We start from the raw sequence: 19,697 nt of genomic DNA, 5'->3' as shown, positions 1-19,697 counted from the left end.
ATTGGTGCCTACCACCAAGGTATGGATGGTTTGCCCATTTCTGTGTAGCCCCTGATGGGACACTTCTTGCAGGGTCTGCTTCAGTTGAAGCCCCCCCTGCGGCCTCTCAATGTGGTGTTGGTTCAACTCATAAGGGCTCCTTTTGAGCCACTGCACTTCTGTAACCTCAAGTACCTGACCTGGAAGGTCATGTTTTTGGTAGTGGTCACTTCAGCATGCAGAGTCAGCGAGCTTCAGGCCTTGGTGACTTATCCACCCTAAACAAATTCTTTCATGATAGGGTGGTTCTGCGCATGCATCCTAAGTTCCTGACTAAGGTGGTGACAGATTTCCATCTTACCCAATCAATCATCCTGCCCACCTTTTTTCCCAAGCCTCATTCACACCAGGGTGAGCAGGCTCTGCACAGTTTGGATTGCAAGAGAGCCTTAACCTTCTAACTGGAGCAGACAGCAGGCCATAGGCAGTCCACGCAACTCTTCATCTCTTTTGATAGGAAGTTGCTGTTACTAAGCAGACTCTGTCCAACTTGTTGGTGGATTGCAACTCTTTCTGCTACAATCAGGTGGGACTGTAGCTTGGGGGCCATGTTAAGGCTCATTCTGTCAGAGCCATGGTGACTTCTGTGACCCACTTGTGAGCGGTCCCCATGGACAATATCTGCAAGGCTGCGACATTGAGTTCCCTGCACACCTTCGCCTCTCACTACTGTCTGGACAGGGATGGCCAATGCGATAGCTGTTTTGGCCAGACCATCCTTCAGAATCTCTTTCAACTGTTGAACCCAACTCTTCCTGCCTAGGGCTTATTGTTCAGGTTCAGGCTATCTGCCTCTGTTACCAACAGCACCAGTGTTGTTGTGCCCATTGGCACCTGGTTAGGTATCTGTTGGTCTCGTTTTCAGGAGTAGCCCATTGCTAGGGGTTCATCCATGGGTAAGGACTACCATCCTGCATGTCCTAGGAGAAAGCAGAGTTGCTTACCTGTAACAGGTGTTCTCCTAGGACAGCAGGATGTTAGTCCTCATGAAATCCGCCCGCCACCTCGCAGAGTTGGTTTGTCCTATGTTTGTTATTTTATTTTTTCATATTTCTATGTTACGAGACTGAAGAGGGACACCATATGGATATGTGGATAGTGGCACGCTGGCTCAGTGTGCCAGCTATAAGTTTTCCGGGCCAGGCTCCATCCAATGATGTCACCCATATGTGAGGACTAACATCCTGTTGTCCTAAGAGAACACCTGTTACAGGTAAGCAACTCTGCCTTATCCATACAAACACTTTAAATATTGATCTCTCAGTCTTATTTTACTTCTTATTTTGCACTTGTGATTCTGGTTTCCACTGTGCTGCTAACTTCTTGCCCTTCACCTTCAATGGCTTAATGCTTTAGCTGTCCATAAGTGCTGACCCTCTTTTGGTCATCACCAATGATGTCACTTCTAAGGTTGTCATTAATAATGACCCACTCAGGAACATCAGCAACAGTGCTACCCTTCTGTTTGGCATCAGTAGTCTCCCCTTCCCCCCCCCCCCCCCCCCCGCCATATGTCTTCAATACACTTGCACTCCCTTGTTTGATGCGCTACTTCTGCAGCAGGCATATGTCCTTTCTCATCACACACTACTTCTGTAGTAGGTATATTCCCCTTTGGTTCATGCTCTGTTTCTGCAACCAATGCTTTCTACCTCTCTTTACTGTCATTACCTATGTTTTAAATCATTGTTGCAAATAGCATTTTCCAATTCCAATTTTTCCTTTTCAATGATTTATCACTCCATACCTCTGAACAACCCCAAGAAATTTCCTAACTGATGGCCTATTCTGCCAACTCTGTCTTTGAAATTGACCATAAAACCTCATTTTGAGATAACTATTTTTGTCCATCTCTGCTGGACTTCTCTGTAACCTTTACTCTTCTTTCTACTGCATTCGACATAGGCTACACATTTCATTTCCAGCTCTTGGATTTCTGCCAACAAGTCCATTCTCTTCCATTTCTCTTCACTCGGCCTGCAGAACTATCTCTACAATTTATTTCTTTCAATCCTCCATCCTAAAAGAGGAGAGCAATATCTGAGTGCTTTTACAGAGATCCACTCATTTCTAGAAACTTGATTTCACTTTGTCATTATGAGGTATTATGTGTAGGCTAAGGAGTGAAAAAATGCATATTATCCATTTTAGAAAAAGGCTGTAATGTATAAAAATGTGGTAAATGTGAAGAGGTCTGAATATTTTTTGAATACACTGTAGGTCTAGCCATCCTCCAGGTATACTTATTAACAGCAGGGAAACATCACTTTCAAGGTTGAACCACTTCCCTTATGTATCGAGATTCTATTTGTCACCACACATGCTTACCAATGCATGGCTGAAATAGACATCTTCAGTTTTTCATGGGACCTTTATCCATAAAGGATGCCCCTGGAGGTTCCATCAAGGAGCCTGTATGTGGTCTGGTCCAGTAACCTTTAGCCCATACCTTCCTGTTCTAACTGTTCCAGTAAATCCAACCACAGCCACCATACATGACAGGATATTGCTCTTGACATTCTCTGGACCACTGCCTCAAAATATTTCACAGCTAACACAGTTTTGCTTCTGGAGAATAGTCATTACAAGCATTTATAGACATTTATATATAGGTTGGCATAAGACTTCATGAGACAATTTAGGAACTCCTTCTAGAGCTGTATCTTGCCGTTATTTAAGCCAGCCCCAAGCCACAGTCTCCAGACTTCTTGCAGGACTATGCTCACCTGGAATGATATCTCTCAGTTTACCATAGTCTCATCCTGACTGGCCTCTGGCAGTTTCCTATGCCTTGCAGGCTCTCTGCCTTTAAGGCAGTACCATCTCCCTTTACAGTCTATCAACTCTGGGATTACAAAAGATTCATTCATAGCACCAGAGCTTGGCAGTTGAATCTGCTTTCACAAGCATAAGACATATGGGTTAACCCCACTTGACCATAAACCTAAGACTCTGGACTCTATTGGGAAGCATTATTTTAAGAACATAAGAAATTGCCATACTAGGTCAGACCAAGGGTTCATCATGCCTAGCATCCTGTTTCCAACAGTAGCCAATCCAGGCTACAAGTTCCTGGCAAGCACCCAAAAACTAAGTATATCCCATGCTACTGATGCTAGTAATAGCAGTGGCTATTTTCTAAGTCAACTTGATTAATAGTATGATACGTTCTCTTCATCAATAGCTGATTATCAAATCTATATGGTCAACTATTTGCACATCTTCTGGGATGAAGTTGTTATTAAAATGACTTCAAAGCAAGGATTGTGTAGTTCATTCCTTTTAAATCCATAGTTTTGACTAGCTACTAAATTAGGGGCTTAGTCACTAAATGGTTGATTTTAAATCCCCTACTGAAATAATATTAGTGGCAGTGGCAAGGCCCTGCTACATTGCTATAAGTGTATAAAAATTGCAGAATTGTTATTGGAGAGTCAGCTTTAGCACCAGGCTGAGTGTGATTGTCTCTCCCTTCAGAGGGCACTTGTGGGTCTTTCTGTCCACAGGAATAGTATCTGAGAGGAAGAAATTGAGAGGTCAATGGCCAGCTTGCAAAGGAGAAATAAAGGAAAGTTAATTTGTTTCGCTCTCCTGAGGTGATTCTAAATGGTCCCGCCCCCAGTTGAAAATTCCTGAGGTGATTTCTGTGGTCCATCAGATGAGTGCCTTGGGCCCGGTAGCTGGTTGTTCAGCTGACATGGAATTAGCTGTTCAAACAGCTGAAAGGCAGCAGGTGCAGGAAGCAGAGATTGGCGGCGATGGTATATGCCTTCCCACTCCCGCAGCTGGAGTCCATCTCTTACTCAGCCAGGAAAGGTTGAGCTCAGGTAAGTTAAAAAAAATAAAATTACAGAGACAGAAAAGGAGGTTTTTTATTTATGTAGGGCTTCCTCCTTCCTCCAGTCTCCATGCTTGGCATGCCATTCTAACATTTGTCCTGTTCTGTGGTAGGTTAAGGGATGTGGGCAGCCTGGCTGGTTGAGTAGCCTTCTTAGGCTAGGCCTCGATCTTAGGTTTTTTAGCTGCACGCCCGAGTGGTAGGCCTCAACAGCATTTCACGCGTTTTTGTTAGGCTGCCCTCTTCAGGATTGTCAGATCAGCTAATGCATCAGCCTGCTCACTTACCTGTGCGCACAAGTTGGGTGTTGGTTGTGCGCCTAAAGTTGGGGCGCCTAGCATTACAGCATCTTTCTGTAGGGATGACTAAGTTTTGGGTGCCTAGGTTTTGGTACATCTAAGTTTTGGATGCCTAATTTGGACGCCTACATTTTTTTTAGACATATAAAAAGTCTATCCCATGCTACTGATGCTAGTAATAGCAGTGGCTATTTTCTAAGTCAACTTAATTAATAGCATGTTATGGACTTCTCCTCCAAGAACTTATCCAATTCTTTTTTAAACCCAGCAACACTAACTGAACTAACTACATCCCCTGGCAACCAATTACAGAGATAAATTGTGCGTTGAGTGAAAAAGAATTTTCTCCGATTAGTTTTAAATGTGCCACATGCTAACTTCATGGAGTACCCCCTAGTCCTTCTATTATCTGAAAGAGAAAATAACCGATTCACATTTATCCGTTCTAGACATCTCCTGGTTTTAAACACCTCTATTATATCCCCCCTCAGCCGTCTCTTCTCCAAGCTGAACAGTCCTAACCTCTTTAGTATTTCCTCATAGGGGAGCTGTTCCAACCCCTTTATCATTTTGGTCGCCTTTCTCTGTACCTTCTCCATCGCAACTATATCTTGTTTGAGATGCGGCGACCAGAATTGTGCACAGTTTTCAAGTTGTGGTCTCACCATGGAGCGTTACAGAGGCATTATGACATTTTCCATTTTATTCACCATTCTCTTTCTAATAATTCCCAACATTCTGTTTGCTTTTTTGACTACCGCAGCACACTGAACCGATGATTTCAATGTGTTATCCACTATGATGCCTAGATCTCTTTCTTGGATGGTAGCTCCTAATATGGAACCTAACATTGTATAACTATAGCATGGGTTATTTTTTCTTATATGCATCACCTTGCATTTATCCACATTAGTTTTCATCTGCCTTTTGGATGCCCAATTTTCCAGTCTCACAAGGTCTTGCTGCAATTTATCACAATTCGCTTGTGATTTAACTACTCTGAATAATTTTATATTATCTGCAAATTTGATTACCTCACTCGACATATTCCTTTCCAGATCATTTATAAATATATTGAAAAGCATGGGCCCCAGTACAAATCCCTGAGGCACTCCACTGCTCACTCCGCTCCACTGAGAAAATTGTCCATTTAATCCTACTCTCTGTTTCCTGTCTTTTAGCCAGTTTGCAATCCATGAAAGGACATTGCCACCTATCCCATGACTTTGTCAAATGCCTTCTGAAAATTCAAATACACTACAACTACTGGTTCACCTTTATCTACATGTTTATTAACTCCTTCAAAAAGGTGAAGCAGATTTATGAGGCAAGACTTGCCTTGGGTAAAAGCCATGCTGACTTTGTTCCATTAAACCATGTCTTTCTATATGTTCTGTGATTTTGATATTTAGAACACTTTCCACTATTTTTCCTGGCACTGAAGTCAGGCTAACTGGCCTGTAGTTTCACGGATCGCCCCTGGTGCCCCTTTTATATATTGGATTTCCATTGGCCACCCTCCAGTCTTCAAGTACAATGAATGATTTTAGTGATAGGTTACAAATTTGTACTAATGGATTTGAAATTTTATTTTGGAGTTCCCTCAGAACCCTGGTGTGTATACCATCCGGTCCAGGTGATTTACTACTCTTCAGTTTGTCAGTCAGGTCTACCACATCTTCAAGGTTCACCGTGATTTGGTTCAGTCCATCTGAATCATTGCCCATGAAAACCTTCTCGGGAACTGGTATCTCCCCAACATCCTCTTCAGTAAACACCGAAGTAAAGAAATTGTTTAATCTTTCTGTGATGGCCTTATCTTCTCTAAGTGCCCCTTTAATCCCTTGATCAACTAACACTCCAAGTGACTCTCTTGCAGGCTTTCTGCATCGGATATATTTAAAAAGGTTTTTACTGTGAGTTTTTGCCTCTATGGCCAACTTCTTTTTAAATTCTCTCTTAGCCTGTCTTATCAATGTCTTACATTTAACTTGCCAACGCTTATGCTTTATCCTATTTTCTTCTGTTGGATCCTTCTTCCAATTTTTGAATGAAGATCTTTTGGCTAAAATAGTTTCTTTCAGCTCCCCTTTTAACAATGCCAATAATCGTTTTGCCTTCCTCCCACCTTTCTTAATGTGTGGAATACTTCTGGACTGTGCTTCTAGGATGGTATTTTTTAAAAATGTCCATGCCTTTTGTACACTTTTTACCTTTGTAGCTGCTCCTTTCAGTTTTTTGCTACTATTTTTCTCATTTTATCAATGTTTCCCTTTTGAAAGTTTAGCACTAGAGCTGTGGATTTGCTTACTGTCCCCCTTCCACTCATTAATTCAAATTTGATCATATTATGATCACTATTGCTAAGCAGCCCCACCACTTTTACCTCTCTCACCAAATCCTGTGCTCCACTGAGAATTAGATCTAAAATTGCTCCCTCTGTCATTGGTTCCTGAACCAATTGCTCCATAAAACTGTCATCTATTCCATCCAGGAACCTAATGGCACCTATAGGTAAAAAATCGTAGCAGCTTTCCCTCTACACTGCCTATCATATTCGGGTATATCAGCCATTGTGTCCGCTAGCTTGTGTCAGCGCTGTTTGAGGCTCAGAGAGAATTATCTTCCTCTGATTTTATAAAACCTGGTTCTTCCCAGCTGAATGAAGGTCTGGGTAAAGATATGTCAGGAGGGGCGCCTGATCTTGGAACTCCCTTAACTGGTTCATTAGCGAGGGAGGGTACCTCAGTGAGTAAGCCTCAGGTGCCTTCTGGTTTTGCCATGGATCCTTCTGCCTTTTCATGGGTAGAATATTTCCAGGGATTGCAATCCTTTCTTCAGATGCAGTCATCAGCCCTGTCCAATGCTGCTAGGGAAGAGTTTCAGGTAGGGACCTCTCTCTTGCCCAGTTCTACAGTTATGCACCGGAGTACACCTAGATCGTCAACAGGTCTGCCTGTTAAGGATCCGAATGGCATGGATGATGAGGCTGATCCTGACTCAGTAGGGGATGGAGAAATTACTCTGGGATTAGAACCATATAGGACTATGGTGCGGTTCTTCCATAGAGAAGAACTGCAGACCTTGATTTCCCAGACTTTGAAAATGCTGGGAGTATCTGGAGTGGATTCCATGTCTGAGCCAGAGAAAAATCCTATTTTGGTTTCCTTGCATAAAGCTTCTTGTTTTTTCCCTGTAATGGAGGCCTTTCAAGAATTGATTGATCTTGAATGGGGTGCCCTAGAGACTAATTTCAAAGGGGGTTGGGTTTTGGAAGGCCTGTACCCTCTGGATCTGGTGATGAGAGATCATTTACATTTTTTGAAGGTGGATGCACTTGTTTGTGCAGTCTCCAAGTGGATGACTATCCCCGTGGAGGAGGAGCAGGAGGATTAAGGCTATCCTTAAGCAAGCCTTTGAAGTAGTGGCAATGACCTTCCAGATCGCTTCTTGTTGTTCCCTGGTGGCTCGCTCTTGTTTATTTCTCTCTCATTAGGTCGATGACTCTGGGATTAATTCCAAGGCAATTATGGAACCAGCCACCTTTTTGGCAGATGTGGGCTGTGATTTGGCCCGCACCTCAGCCAGAGGGTTGGCTTCAATAATAGCAGCCAGGTGCAGGTGTGGCTGAGAAATTGGTCAGCCGATGAGACCTCCAAGGCTAACCTCTCGAAATTGTCCTTTAAAGGCTCATTTTTGTTTGGCACTGAGTTGGAAAAATTGGCCAGTAAGTGGGGTAAATCACTGGTTCCTCAATTGCCAGAAGATAAGAAACAGGCGCCGTGCTCCTTTAGCATGAGAGATCATGTTAGGGGATCCAAGCATTTTCAACCCTATAGAGTAGCGACCTTTGAGAGGACTCGACCTTTCGGTAGGTCGCAGTCCTTTCATCCCAGACAACCCAAAAGGGCCATGGGCTTGAGTAATGGATCTCCCGAGCCTCCCAATAAAGGTTTGCCGACCCTCCCCAGGGAACTGGTGATGCCTCTCTCTCTTTCATCAGAGGTGGATACAGATCACAATAGATCAATGGGTCCTGGAAGTGATACAAAAGGTTGGAGTTTCGCAATGTTCCTCAAAACGTGTTCATGGTTTCTCCCTGCCACTCCCCCACAAAAGAAGCTGGCTATGGAGGGTACATTAGCAAGGCTTCTCAGTCTGAGGGCTATGCTTCCTGTGCCCATGTGTCAAGAAAATACAGGGCAATATTCCATTTATTTCACTGTGCCCAAGAAGGAGGGCTCCTTTTGTCCCATCCTGGATCTCAAAGGGGTCAACCGTCATCTGCAGGTGATTCATTTTCACATGCAAACTTTGCACTCGATGATAATTGCCATGCAGTCGGGGAAATTTCTGACCTCTCTGGACCTGTCTGAGGCGTATCTTCACATTTCCATCTGACTAGAGCATCAACGTTTTCTACATTTCGTGGTTCTGGGTCGTCATTATCAGTTTTAGGCTCTGCCTTTTGGTTTGGCCACTGCTCCCAGTTGCGGCAGAGTTGAGAAATGATGGGATGCTAGTACACCCATATGTGGAAGACTGGCTAATTTGAGCAAGGTTGCTGGAAGAGAGCCACCTGGTGACCCACAAGTTGATTTCTCGGTTGTAGGAGATTAGCTGGGTGCTGAACCTTGCGAAGAGCAGGCTTGGGCCTGTGCCTTACATCAATCAGGTATTATCATCTGGATATGCAGGCCCGGGAGGATTGCAGCATTTGTACATGTGGTTTTGACAAGACCACGGGCAGCCTCCTACCATATTCAGGAGTAGCTTGGGTACATCCCACTGGTCCTGGATTCATCTGACCAGATGCTAAGAAATGAGAAATTACTACTTACCTGATAATTTCTGTTTATTTAGGATGGTCAGATGAATCCAGCTTCCCGCCCTTTGCTGCCAAATGATTGTGTTATGGGCCTCCTGTGTGACCTTGTGTTTCAGGGATTACTGGGAAGTGCTAATCCAGACCTTAGACTAGTGTGAATACATTTCTTGTCTGAGCTCAGTGTTTCCTGTTCTGAGTATTGAAATGGTTATCCTGTTTTTAATCTTTTGCTAGTCTGTCCACAGTTTGCTTCTGATGAGAATATTGGCAGGGTGATGTCACTGCAGGGGTATATATACTTTGACATCAGTTTGCTCCGTCTCCATCTGCTGGTAGAGGTGCATAACCCATCTGCCTTGGATACATTTAACCATCCTAAAGAAAAGGAAATTATCAGGTAAATAGTATTTTCTCAATTGTAGCCATATAATGAGATATCCAGCTAAAGATTAGATGGATAAGTGCCCAAAATATTCAAAAGTTGGCATTTAACCTGATAACTTTTGAGTTATCCAGCTAAATGCTGCTAAATAAGGACCTCTCAGTATTTCAGAGGGGAAATTCCTAGGAAACCACAGTAAGCTGGAAAGAAGAATTCCTGAGAGAAAATCAGAATCTGAGTTCTATAAAGAAAGGGATTCCATAGAAATTGCTGGATGATTATAATGGGAAGTTTCAGAGACATTAAGTCTGTTGGGGAATCCACATTGCTAAAGATTGTTCATTCAAGACAAAAGTGACAAACTTTAGAGAGGGAAATAGTATTACAACTATTACCACAAAGACATTTAGAATAGACTATTTATTTATTTATTTATTTATTTATTTATTTATTTATAGTCTTTTTTTATACCGAAGTATAGCAATCTGCCTTCTCTCCGGTTTACAGTATAACAACTTGATACAGACAACGAACAATATAAATGGGTATCCAAATTAATACAGACAATGAATAATATAAATATAAATGGGTAACATGTTGACTAGACGTTACGGAAACTTTGTAGTAAATATTGAGGTTAAATATGTCTAACTATGTACAAATATTGCCTAAACAGGTTATAAAACATGTCTATCTATATATAAATATTGCCTAATCAGGTTATAATCGAGTGCAGATGCATTAATTCTATGAAACAAGCAGGATAACGTCAGAGAGTCTTTTGGGTGTGTGCTTGGTGTATGGTTAGCCAATATCATCTGTGAAAGTCTGTCTGAAAATCCATGTTTTGAGTTCCTTTTTGAAGGATTTTATGTCTCTGAGTGAACTTAGGTTGTCAGGTAGGGAATTCCATGCTTTTGGACCCGCAATGGAGAAGGCTCTGTTCCTAGTGTTGGAGTGTTTAGCCGATGGAATAGAGGGTATGGATAGGAGCAGTTTGCTTGAGGTTCTTGTCGTTCGTTGTGGTTTGTGTGTTTGGAGCATGTTATCAAGGATGGTGTTATCTGGTCTATAAATCGCGTTGTGAAGGATTGTTAAGGTTTTGAACTTTATTCTTTGTTCGACCGGTAGCCAGTGAAGGCTCTTCAGCACAGGGGTTATAAGATCTGACTTTTTTTTGCCGGTTAGAACTCTGGCAGCAGCGTTCTGTAACAGTTGTAGTGGTTTTATGGTAGATTTGGGCAGTCCAATTAGTAGTGAGTTACAGTAATCGAGGCTGGTAAAGATGAGAGATTGCAGGACGGTTCTGAAATCTTGTTGGTGTAGTAGAGGCTTGAGGTGTTTAAGTATGTGGAGTTTATGGAAGCCGTCTTTTGTTTTCATTGCGATGTTTTTTTTTAAGTTTAGTTCGGAGTCAATCCAAATTCCGAGGTCTTTTGTGTTATTCTTCAGTTGAATGTTAGAGATGCCAATTTGAAAGGAGGGTAATGGGGTCATTTGTCCTGTGTTTCTATCGAAGAGTATGCATTCTGTTTTGTCCATGTTGAGGCAGAGTTTTAGCTGGTTCAGCATGTTTCGGATTGCAATAAGGTGGTTGGCTGTTAGTCTCAGTGCATCTTCGATCGTAGAGGTAATAGGGATGAGGAGCTGAATATCGTCGGCGTACATATAAAATGATACGCCTAGGCTTGCGATGAGTTGGCAGAGGGGGAGTAAGTATATATTAAAGAGGGTGGCTGAGAGGGCTGATCCTTGTAGTACCCCTGTTTCGAGGGGGAGGGGATCAGAGAAGTTGTTGTTAAATGTGACTTTGAAGAACCTGTCTTTTAGGAAAGAGGTGAACCAGGTAAGGGTGTTGCCAGTAAGACCTATGTTAGCAAGTCTTGATATCAGGCTTTTGTGGTCTACGGTGTCAAAAGCCACAGAGAGGTCGAGTAGTATTAGTATGTAGCTTAGATTATTGTCGAAGCCTCTTATTATTTTGTTTGATATATTGAGTAGTAGGGTTTCTGTGCTGCGATTTTTTCTGAACCCATGTTGTGATGGGTGTAGAATTTTGTTGTTTTCTAGGTGTTCATTGAGTTGTAACAGTGCCGCTTTCTCAGTCATCTTTGCTAGTAAGGGAAGGTTAGAGATGGGGCGATAATTATTCAGATCATCTGGATTGAGGTTCTTTTTTTTCAATATAGGTGTGATAGTTGCGATTTTTAATTTGGATGGAAGTTCACCTTCTTCGAGTGATTTATTTATGATAGCTGCCAAGGTGGGAGCAATGATGTGTGATATTTCTTTTAACTCACGGGTTGGTATCACGTCGAGATCATGGCGAGCTGGGTTTATTTTCCTTAGCATTTTTTCGATTTCAGTGATTGTGATTGGGTCGAAGTTCGACCATGGTGTAATATTTGGTGTGTCCAGGTTGTCTTCAGTAATCGAAGTATTGTTGAAGCTGTTCACTATTTTGCTTATTTTATTCTTGAAGAATATGGCAAGGTCTTGGCTTATGTTGTTTGTTTTGGAGGCGGGGGAGTTGATATTGTTCTCATTAATGAGGTTTCTTACAATGTTGTAGAGGGCGTTGGGTTGGTTTGTGGAAGTTTTTATCTTTTGACTATAGTAGTCGCGTTTGGTGTTCAGAATAGTTTTTTTTATATGTGGCGAGTTGTGTTCGATACCTTTGTAGGGATACTGGGCATTTCGATTTTTGCCATTCTTTTTCCAGTTTTCGGAGGTTGGATTTCATAGATCTTAGGTGAGAGTTGAACCATGGGTTGTTTTTTGTTCTGTTTTTTTTCAATAGTTTCAGTTTCTCGGGGTTAATGTTGTTGGCGGTTTGTTCTGTAATGTGGAACCACGATTGGGTGGCATTATTTATGTTGGAGAGGTCTAGGTTCATCATTTGTTTTCCTAGTTCCTGTTGGAGTAAGCAGGGTTGGAATGGGGGTCTGTATTTGAATGATTGTGGTACATTTGTTCTTGTTGTTAGATCGATTTTCACTTGTGTCCTACATTGTATGATGTAATGATCAGACCAAGGAACTGGCTTGGATGATATGGTAGTATCCGAGAAGTACTGGTTGGTGAAAATTAGGTCCAAGGTATGGCCCGCTTTATGTGTAGGGTTGTTTACTAGTTGGTTCAGGTTTAGGCTGGAGAGCATATCTAGTAGTGTTTGGCAGTTTTGAGATCTGGGGTTGGCATCGGTGTGGAGGTTGAAATCTCCGAGAATAATGGTGGGTTTTTTCAAACTAATGTTAGTTATTAAGAATTCTAGGAGTGGAGAGATCTCGTTGTCTAAGAGTTTGGGAGGGCAGTAAACTAGGCATATCTGTAGGAATTCAGATTCGAAGAGTGCGATTTCATAGTTTTTTGGTAGGTTGTGAGGTATCAGTTTCATTGAGAGATGTTTTTTAACGATGAGGAGAAGTCCTCCTCCTCTACGAGCCTTGCATGGGATTGAGAATGTGTCGTAATCATTGTTGGTTTGGTGGTTTGTTAGCACTTGATCGGTATTCTTGAACCAGGTTTCGGTTATGGCAATAAAGTCAGGGTTCTTTTCTTGAATTATGTCTGATATTAGAATGAATTTTTTGGTTAGAGACTGGGCATTTATCATGATGAACGTGAGATAGAAAAGGTTTTTGATATGTTTCATTAGAGGGATGTTGATCAGGTAGTTGGTTTTGTTTTGACGATGCATGGTAGGGGGTGAGGCCATGATTGTGTTTTTGGAGTTTCTTGGAGCGCTGTGTATTGGCGCTGTTTGGAGCAGTGGGCTGGAGGTTGTCGAGTTGAGGAAGATGCTTATATTCGGAAACATTGGGATATTTCAGAATGCATGCCTTTAGTAGAATAGGGAGGTGGTTGGATGAGGTTCCTGGATAATTTCTGGGAGTGGTCGGTGTGGGTTGTGGCGTCTGGATGAATGTTTGCTGAAGTCCGTGTGAGTGCTTACTGAGGTCCGTGTGAGTGCTTGCTTATGTCCGTATGAGAGCTTCCTGAAGTCCGTGTGGTCGGTGAGAGTTGAGGCGTCTGGGTGAATGTATGCTGAAGTCCATGTGAGTGCTTGCTTAAGTCCGTATGAGAGCTTCCTCAAGACTAGAGACAATATCATCAGCATGTGCTCAAGGAAAGGTTTAATCTGCTGTCTCTCGCCCTCAATGGGCCTCAGGCAGTAGTCAGCCTATGAGCAAAGATTATTTAATCATTTATTGTCTCACATCTTTCAAAAAATATATTTATCACCTAACTATTGTAATTACAGATTTCTTGAATTCAAACCAATTTAAATGTAAAGCATCTATTAGAAAAATCTAAACCGGCTTATTATCCAAATTTTAATAATAGAGAATACTTAGCCAATGGAAGATCATTCAATACCCAACCCAGGGTATTGAATGACTGGGAGAGCCCAGGGAGGAAGGATGCCTGCCCCATGAGCTAACCTATTTGGGAAAGAGTGTGAGAAGAGACTGAGATCTATTTTTGGAGTTTTGTACTTTGTGTTGCTGGAGTGCCTTAATTTATTCTCTGATGTACTGTTCTGGATTTGCTTTTCCTGCCCAGTAATTTTGGAGTAGAGTGTGATTCTTGGTGTGACTGGACTGGAGTGCAGAAGAACTCCAGAGAGTGAAGAAAACCCTAAGGGCCTTGAAAAGACTGTCTTTTACTCCCAAGCGGGAACTCTGGGAGGTCATAGGGCCTTGTGTTGTCCCGTGGCTCTCCCTGTGTGCCCTTGTGCCCAAGAGCTGACCTGGATGGGAGCTACATATTTATGCAGTCTTAAGACATCAGAAAGGTTATAAGACAGCTACACAATCCCTGGGGGCTGATTTCTTAACACAATTTAGTAAATATTCGCTGTAATATTTGCTGCATTAATATCTGCCTTTAATGCCTATTAATAGTGGACAATTTTTATTGTGGCTTAGAAAATCAGCCTCCGACATTGTAACTGTTCTCAACTATTTTTTTCTATAGATGCAGCTGTAAAATCTCGACTTGAGCTGATAAAGTTAAGAGCATTAACAGTTGTTCAAAATTTATCATCAAAAGCAGAAAATACATATAAAGATATGGAAAAGTATCTTGGAGAGAGGTTTCTAGCAGAAATGTCCAGGTAATATACAGCTAAATTTTAAATAGTCATTATTGTATTTGAAGTACACTATATCCCCAGGAAATAACTTGATGGGCAGGTGCAAAATAATTTGGAATAGCAGTAAAAGGGATAGAGAATCAAACCAGTCAAAAACTGGTAGATTAACAATATTTAAAAATTGTGATTACTGAGCATGTCTGCTATACTCTGTTTCAGTCTAAATGTCTTTATGCAGAATCTCAAACCAAATCATTAACACACCATACTAATGGAAAAGTATAATCACAAATAATTTATAATTTTGGGGTGATGATAATTTTCAAAGCCCTTAATGCACATTAACAGCATATATCATGTGATATGCATGATATTTAGCAAGTCATCACCTAGGTGACTCCGTCCACGGGGAGAGGCCCCATGGGGAACCACAGCGATAGGCTGAACTCAATATAGCAGACACAGGATGGATGGAAGGCTTTATTGTACTGCTGTAGATAGATGATGTAAGCAGGAAGGTAAAGCATTGATATCCACGAGGTGCCAATACGTTCAACAGGCTCGAATGTAGAATCTCACCCAGATGTTCATGATAGGTGGGAGCCCTCAGAGCGGGTAATACCGCGGCTGGTGGGTGGAGTTGGAGCACCGGATCATAGAGGTACTCACAGGAAAGTAGGCGTCTTCCTGATGATGAGATGGTGGGACTGAAGATCCGTGGTGCAGGGTACATAGGCTGGTAGGCCCTCGAGGAGCGAGTACCTGTCTAGTTAGTAGAGAACCCCGAAGGGTAGTTGGAAGCGAGAGACCCCCAAGGAGCGGGTGTCTAGAGCTTCTAGAGGAGCAAGGCCCTTGGAGTGAAAGCAGCATCTAAGTGTGCATTTTAAGGCGGTCAGAGTAGCTAAACCGAAGTCCTTGCTAACTCAAAGGTGGCAGCAAAACGGAGGCTTGATATACCCGGAGGTATTGACGTCATGCGGTGGGGACACCCCCGAGGTTCCCGCCATGACGTGTATTTGAGCATAGGAGATGTGTGCATGCGCGCTCTAGGACGCCACGGGAGTGAGCATGGTGGACTGGAACGCCCATGCTAAGTTGGAGACGCTGAGGCCCTCGGCACTCGCACCGGAGGCAGCCATGTTTCCTAAGGAGAGAGAATAGGGAAGAAAAGAGGTAAGGCAGAGCGGTCGCAGCCGTCTGCGACCGACGGACGCAACACCTTGCTGTGACCACTACAGTTCCTACTGGGAAAACCTTCGTTCCAAGTAGACTACGTGAACGAGTTCTGAAATGGGCTCATGATTCCAAGTTTGCAGGCCATCCGGTTCGTGCCCGGACCTTAGAGATGTTGCGAAGACAGTATTGGTGGCCCAATATGGTGCAAGACTCCCGAAACTATGTGGACTTGTGTCCCATCTGTGCCCAACAGAAACCGCCTACTGGAAAGCCTTGGGGCTTACTTCAACCACTCCCAGCACCTACCGAGCTATGGTCTAACATCTCGACAGACTTTATTACGGACCTGCCTCCTTCCCAGAACAATGCAGTGATTTGGGTCATCATCGACCGTTTTTCGAAAATGGGTCACTTCATTCCCCTGCTGGGCCTCCCTTCGGCCCCGGAATTGGTGAAGCTGTTTCTGAAGAACATTTTTTGCCTTCATGGACTCCCCAAGGAGATTATTTCTGATCGGGGACCACAGTTTGCTGCCAAATATTGGCGTTCCCTATGTAAGAAGTTTAACATTTCCTTAAGCTATACATCGGCCTATCATCCACAGGCCAATGGTCAAGCTGCAAGGACCAATCGGACTCTGAAGACATTCCTTCGTTCCTATGTAAATGATCAGCAGGATAATTGGACTGATCTTCTTCCTTGGGCTGAGCTGTCGCACAATACTCATGTTGCTGCAGCCACCGATGTATCCCCATTCCCGACTGCCAGTTCCTCTGACAGTTCCTTCTCCAGCGGCACAATCCATGGCTCACACCATTCGTCAAGTATGGAACCATCTTTCCCAAGCCGCTGATCGCTTCAAGTGTAACTCTGACATCCATAGACGTCCTGCTTCACTCTTCCATCCTGTCCAGAAAGTGTGGCTAAGCACTCGACACATACGACTGAGACTTCCCTCTCATCGCTTGGCTCCGAAGTACATTGGACCATTCTCTGTAATCCGAAGAGTGGGAGCTGTATCGTATCAACTCCAACTACCTCGTGCCATGGGTTTCCATAACACGTTCCATGTGTCCTTGTTGAAGGCGTTGGTCCTCTCCTGGCCCTCACATAGAGTTCCCTCTCCTCCATGGGTCTCTACAGAACCTGACTCTTCCCTCCAGGTAAGAGAGGTCCTTGACATTCAGCGGCATCGAGGAAAATGGGAATACCTCTTAGCCTGGGAGGGTTATGGGGCCGAGGAGAATTTGTGGGAGCCTTCCCACAATATCCTTGATAAGGAGCTTCTGAAAACCTTTCATAGGACTCATCCTGATAAACCACAGCCGCGTACAGGGGGGTACTGTTACACATCCCATCCGCACCCGGCCAGCGCAGGGGCCTGCTTACCTTCAAGGTTCCATGGCAGGTCCCAGGTTGGCTTCCCTAGCGGCAGCTGCAAGCGCTTCTAGGTCTCAGCGTCCCGTGGCGGCGGTCGCCGGGCCTTCTACTGCGCACCAAGCCTCACGCCGGAGCTTGGCATCCTCGGCTGTGTTGGCCATGCCCCTACGCGCAGACGGCCCGGCCTCTTGTAGGGCCAAGGGCAGGTCCTAGCTGTGCGGCGTGCCCTGATTGATTCCCTCTTATAAGGAAGTCCCTGCTTGTACTTCCTTGCCTTGGCAATCAGGTCGGTGTTTGTGCTAGATTGTCACTGCGTTTCTATCTTGCTCCAGTCTTGTTCCAAGTCTCGTTCTAGGATCCTTCTATTCCAGTTCTGTTCCTGCCTTGTCCCTGCATCCTAATACTCCAGCGTCCTCCTGTTCCTGTTCGTCTGTCCGTCTCCCCAGGTAGTACCTCCGGACTGTCTCACTGGTACTGACCTCGGCTTGCTCCTTGACCTGCCTGCCTGCTGCCTGCCTTCTGACCTCAGCCTGCCTGTGACCTCGTCTGACCTCCGGAACCTGACTTCTGCTTTGCTGACTACTCCTCGGACTGACTCCCAGACTTTGACTTCTGCCTGCTTGACCACATCTCTTCTGGCTCTGTTCCTAGCCTTGTCATCACCTACACTCTTCTGGTCCTCCTTGTTCCATCTGACCTCCTATCTTGAACCTGACCGCGCTCCCCTTCTGCCTGTTGGCACGCCGGACTTCCATTCTCCCAGGAGACCCTGCGAGGCCCACCTAAGTCCAAGCGGCCCGGGTCCCTACGGGCTCCTCCCGGGGGGATCTCGGGCTTCCAGTGGGGAAGCTCTTCCTAGCCTCTGTCTCCTCCAGTTCTCCACCCCCTGAGGGCAGTTGCTTCCTGGTTCCTACCAGGAGGTAGTTCTCCACTGCCTCAGGACAAGGGTCCACCCCCAAGTGCAACAATTCTGGCAGGAAGAGTTGGGGCAAGCAGTGGAAGTGAAAGTTATATAAATTATTTTAGAGAAGCGCATAAAGTGCGGATGGATTCAAATTTAAAAGTGATGCAGTTTAAATTGATAAAAGCTAAAAGGTACAGGGTGGGGATAGAAAAATCAATAGAATGTATTAAATGCAAAACAAGGAGATTTAGTACATATTTTTTTTGTTATCTAAGTTTTGGAAGGATATAATATTAGAGATATAGAAATTCACAAACGTGGAAAAAAAAATTTGTGGAAAAATTCTATTACTAGGGGATCTATCAGACATACATGGTTTTAAGAAGGGACATTGTCACTATATAATGCATGAAGTGTGTTTAGATAAAATGGGTGGAAAAATGTACATCCACCAACATCTGGAAGAATAAAATGATAGCCTTGTAGCAGAAAAAAGTCTAGAAGTGAAGTTGGCAAATTGGAAAGTTGAAGCTATGTGTCATCATGGAGAAGCTTGTATGAATCTTGACCTGAAGGGAAACATAAGGCAATAATGGAGCTGGGTTACTGTTACACCCGTCGGTCGCAGATGGATGTGACCTCTGTTGCTCACCTCCTTCTTTGCAGCTTTGACTCCATGTGGAAGACTTTCGGCCTCCGCTAGCTATCGCCAGCCTATCCACCATTCCCGGGCGTCCCTGGACGCCACGGAAGCTGCTGACTGCCATCTTGCCTTCGGAATTCCCTAGGCGCGCGCGCACAGGATAGTATTAAGCACGTTATGGCGGGACCTCGGGGGCATACCCTCCGGATGACGTCATCCTTCCAGGACATTTAAGCCTGCTGGCCCTGCCTACCTACGACTTGACAACGAGTTCCCCCATTGCTGAATCCGCTTCACTCCTTATGGACATCCTGTTCCAGTTCCTGCTACTTTGGCATGAGACGCTCTGAGTACCCGCTCTTCGGGGGCCCTTCCTCATCTCTGGCTATCTGCTCCTCGGAGGGCCTTGCCTTGGACTACTGCTTGCCCCGTTCCCTGGGGTTTCTTCTGGAACCTTTGCTACTGTGAGTACCTCCATCCTACGGAGCATTACCGTACCATCTCTAAGTGAGGAACCCTCTACGATGTACCCCATGCTGCGGGCCACTAGCGTGTCATCTCTAAGTGAGGATCCCTCTTCGGTGTACCCCATGCTGCGGGCCACTACCATGTCATCTCTAAGTAAGGATCCCTCATCGGTGTACCCCGCGCTGCGGACCACTACCGTACCATCTCTCCTGAGGACCCTTCATTAGTGTGCCCTGCTCCACGGGCCACTACAGATCATCTCTACTGCGAAGTCTCATCGGTGTACCCCACTCCGCGGACCATTGCCGTATCTTCACTACAGAGGTATTCCCCTTGGGTATACCCCATTGCATAGACTCTGTGTCTTTCTCCTGCACTCTCCGCTTCACGGACAGTGCCTCTCTATCTCTCTAATAAGGACTCTATTCCACAGCTGTGTCTGCTGAGATCTCGCCTCCCAATGGTGAGGCTCACAGGGCTTCCCCCTGTGGGCGGTACCATCTCTCACCTCAGCCCAGGGCCCACATACCTACAAATCCTAACAGATTGCCAAGTCCATTGACCTGACACAGGTCTCGGCGATTCAGGCCATCCCTGGCCTGGCCCAGCAAATTACAGAGCAGCAAAAGGTATTAGAGACTT

General features: G+C 44.4%; 1 protein-coding gene across 1 annotated transcript in view; it reads left to right on the top strand.

Moving 5' to 3' along the window:
• LOC115076912 (sperm flagellar protein 2-like) overlaps positions 1 to 19,697 on the top strand; it is a 347,966-nt gene that overhangs the window by 189,333 nt on the left and 138,936 nt on the right. Inside the window, exon 8 of the mRNA XM_029578930.1 lies at positions 14,367 to 14,505. Within this exon, the coding sequence (XP_029434790.1) occupies positions 14,367 to 14,505 (139 nt within the window). The remainder of the gene's footprint in view (positions 1 to 14,366; positions 14,506 to 19,697) is intronic.

Source organism: Rhinatrema bivittatum, chromosome 1 (assembly GCF_901001135.1).
Source record: "Rhinatrema bivittatum chromosome 1, aRhiBiv1.1, whole genome shotgun sequence".
In the NCBI taxonomy this organism is placed as follows: domain Eukaryota; kingdom Metazoa; phylum Chordata; class Amphibia; order Gymnophiona; family Rhinatrematidae; genus Rhinatrema; species Rhinatrema bivittatum.
Note: the sequence above shows the minus strand (reverse complement) of the source record. Positions and strands in the feature narration are given on the sequence as shown.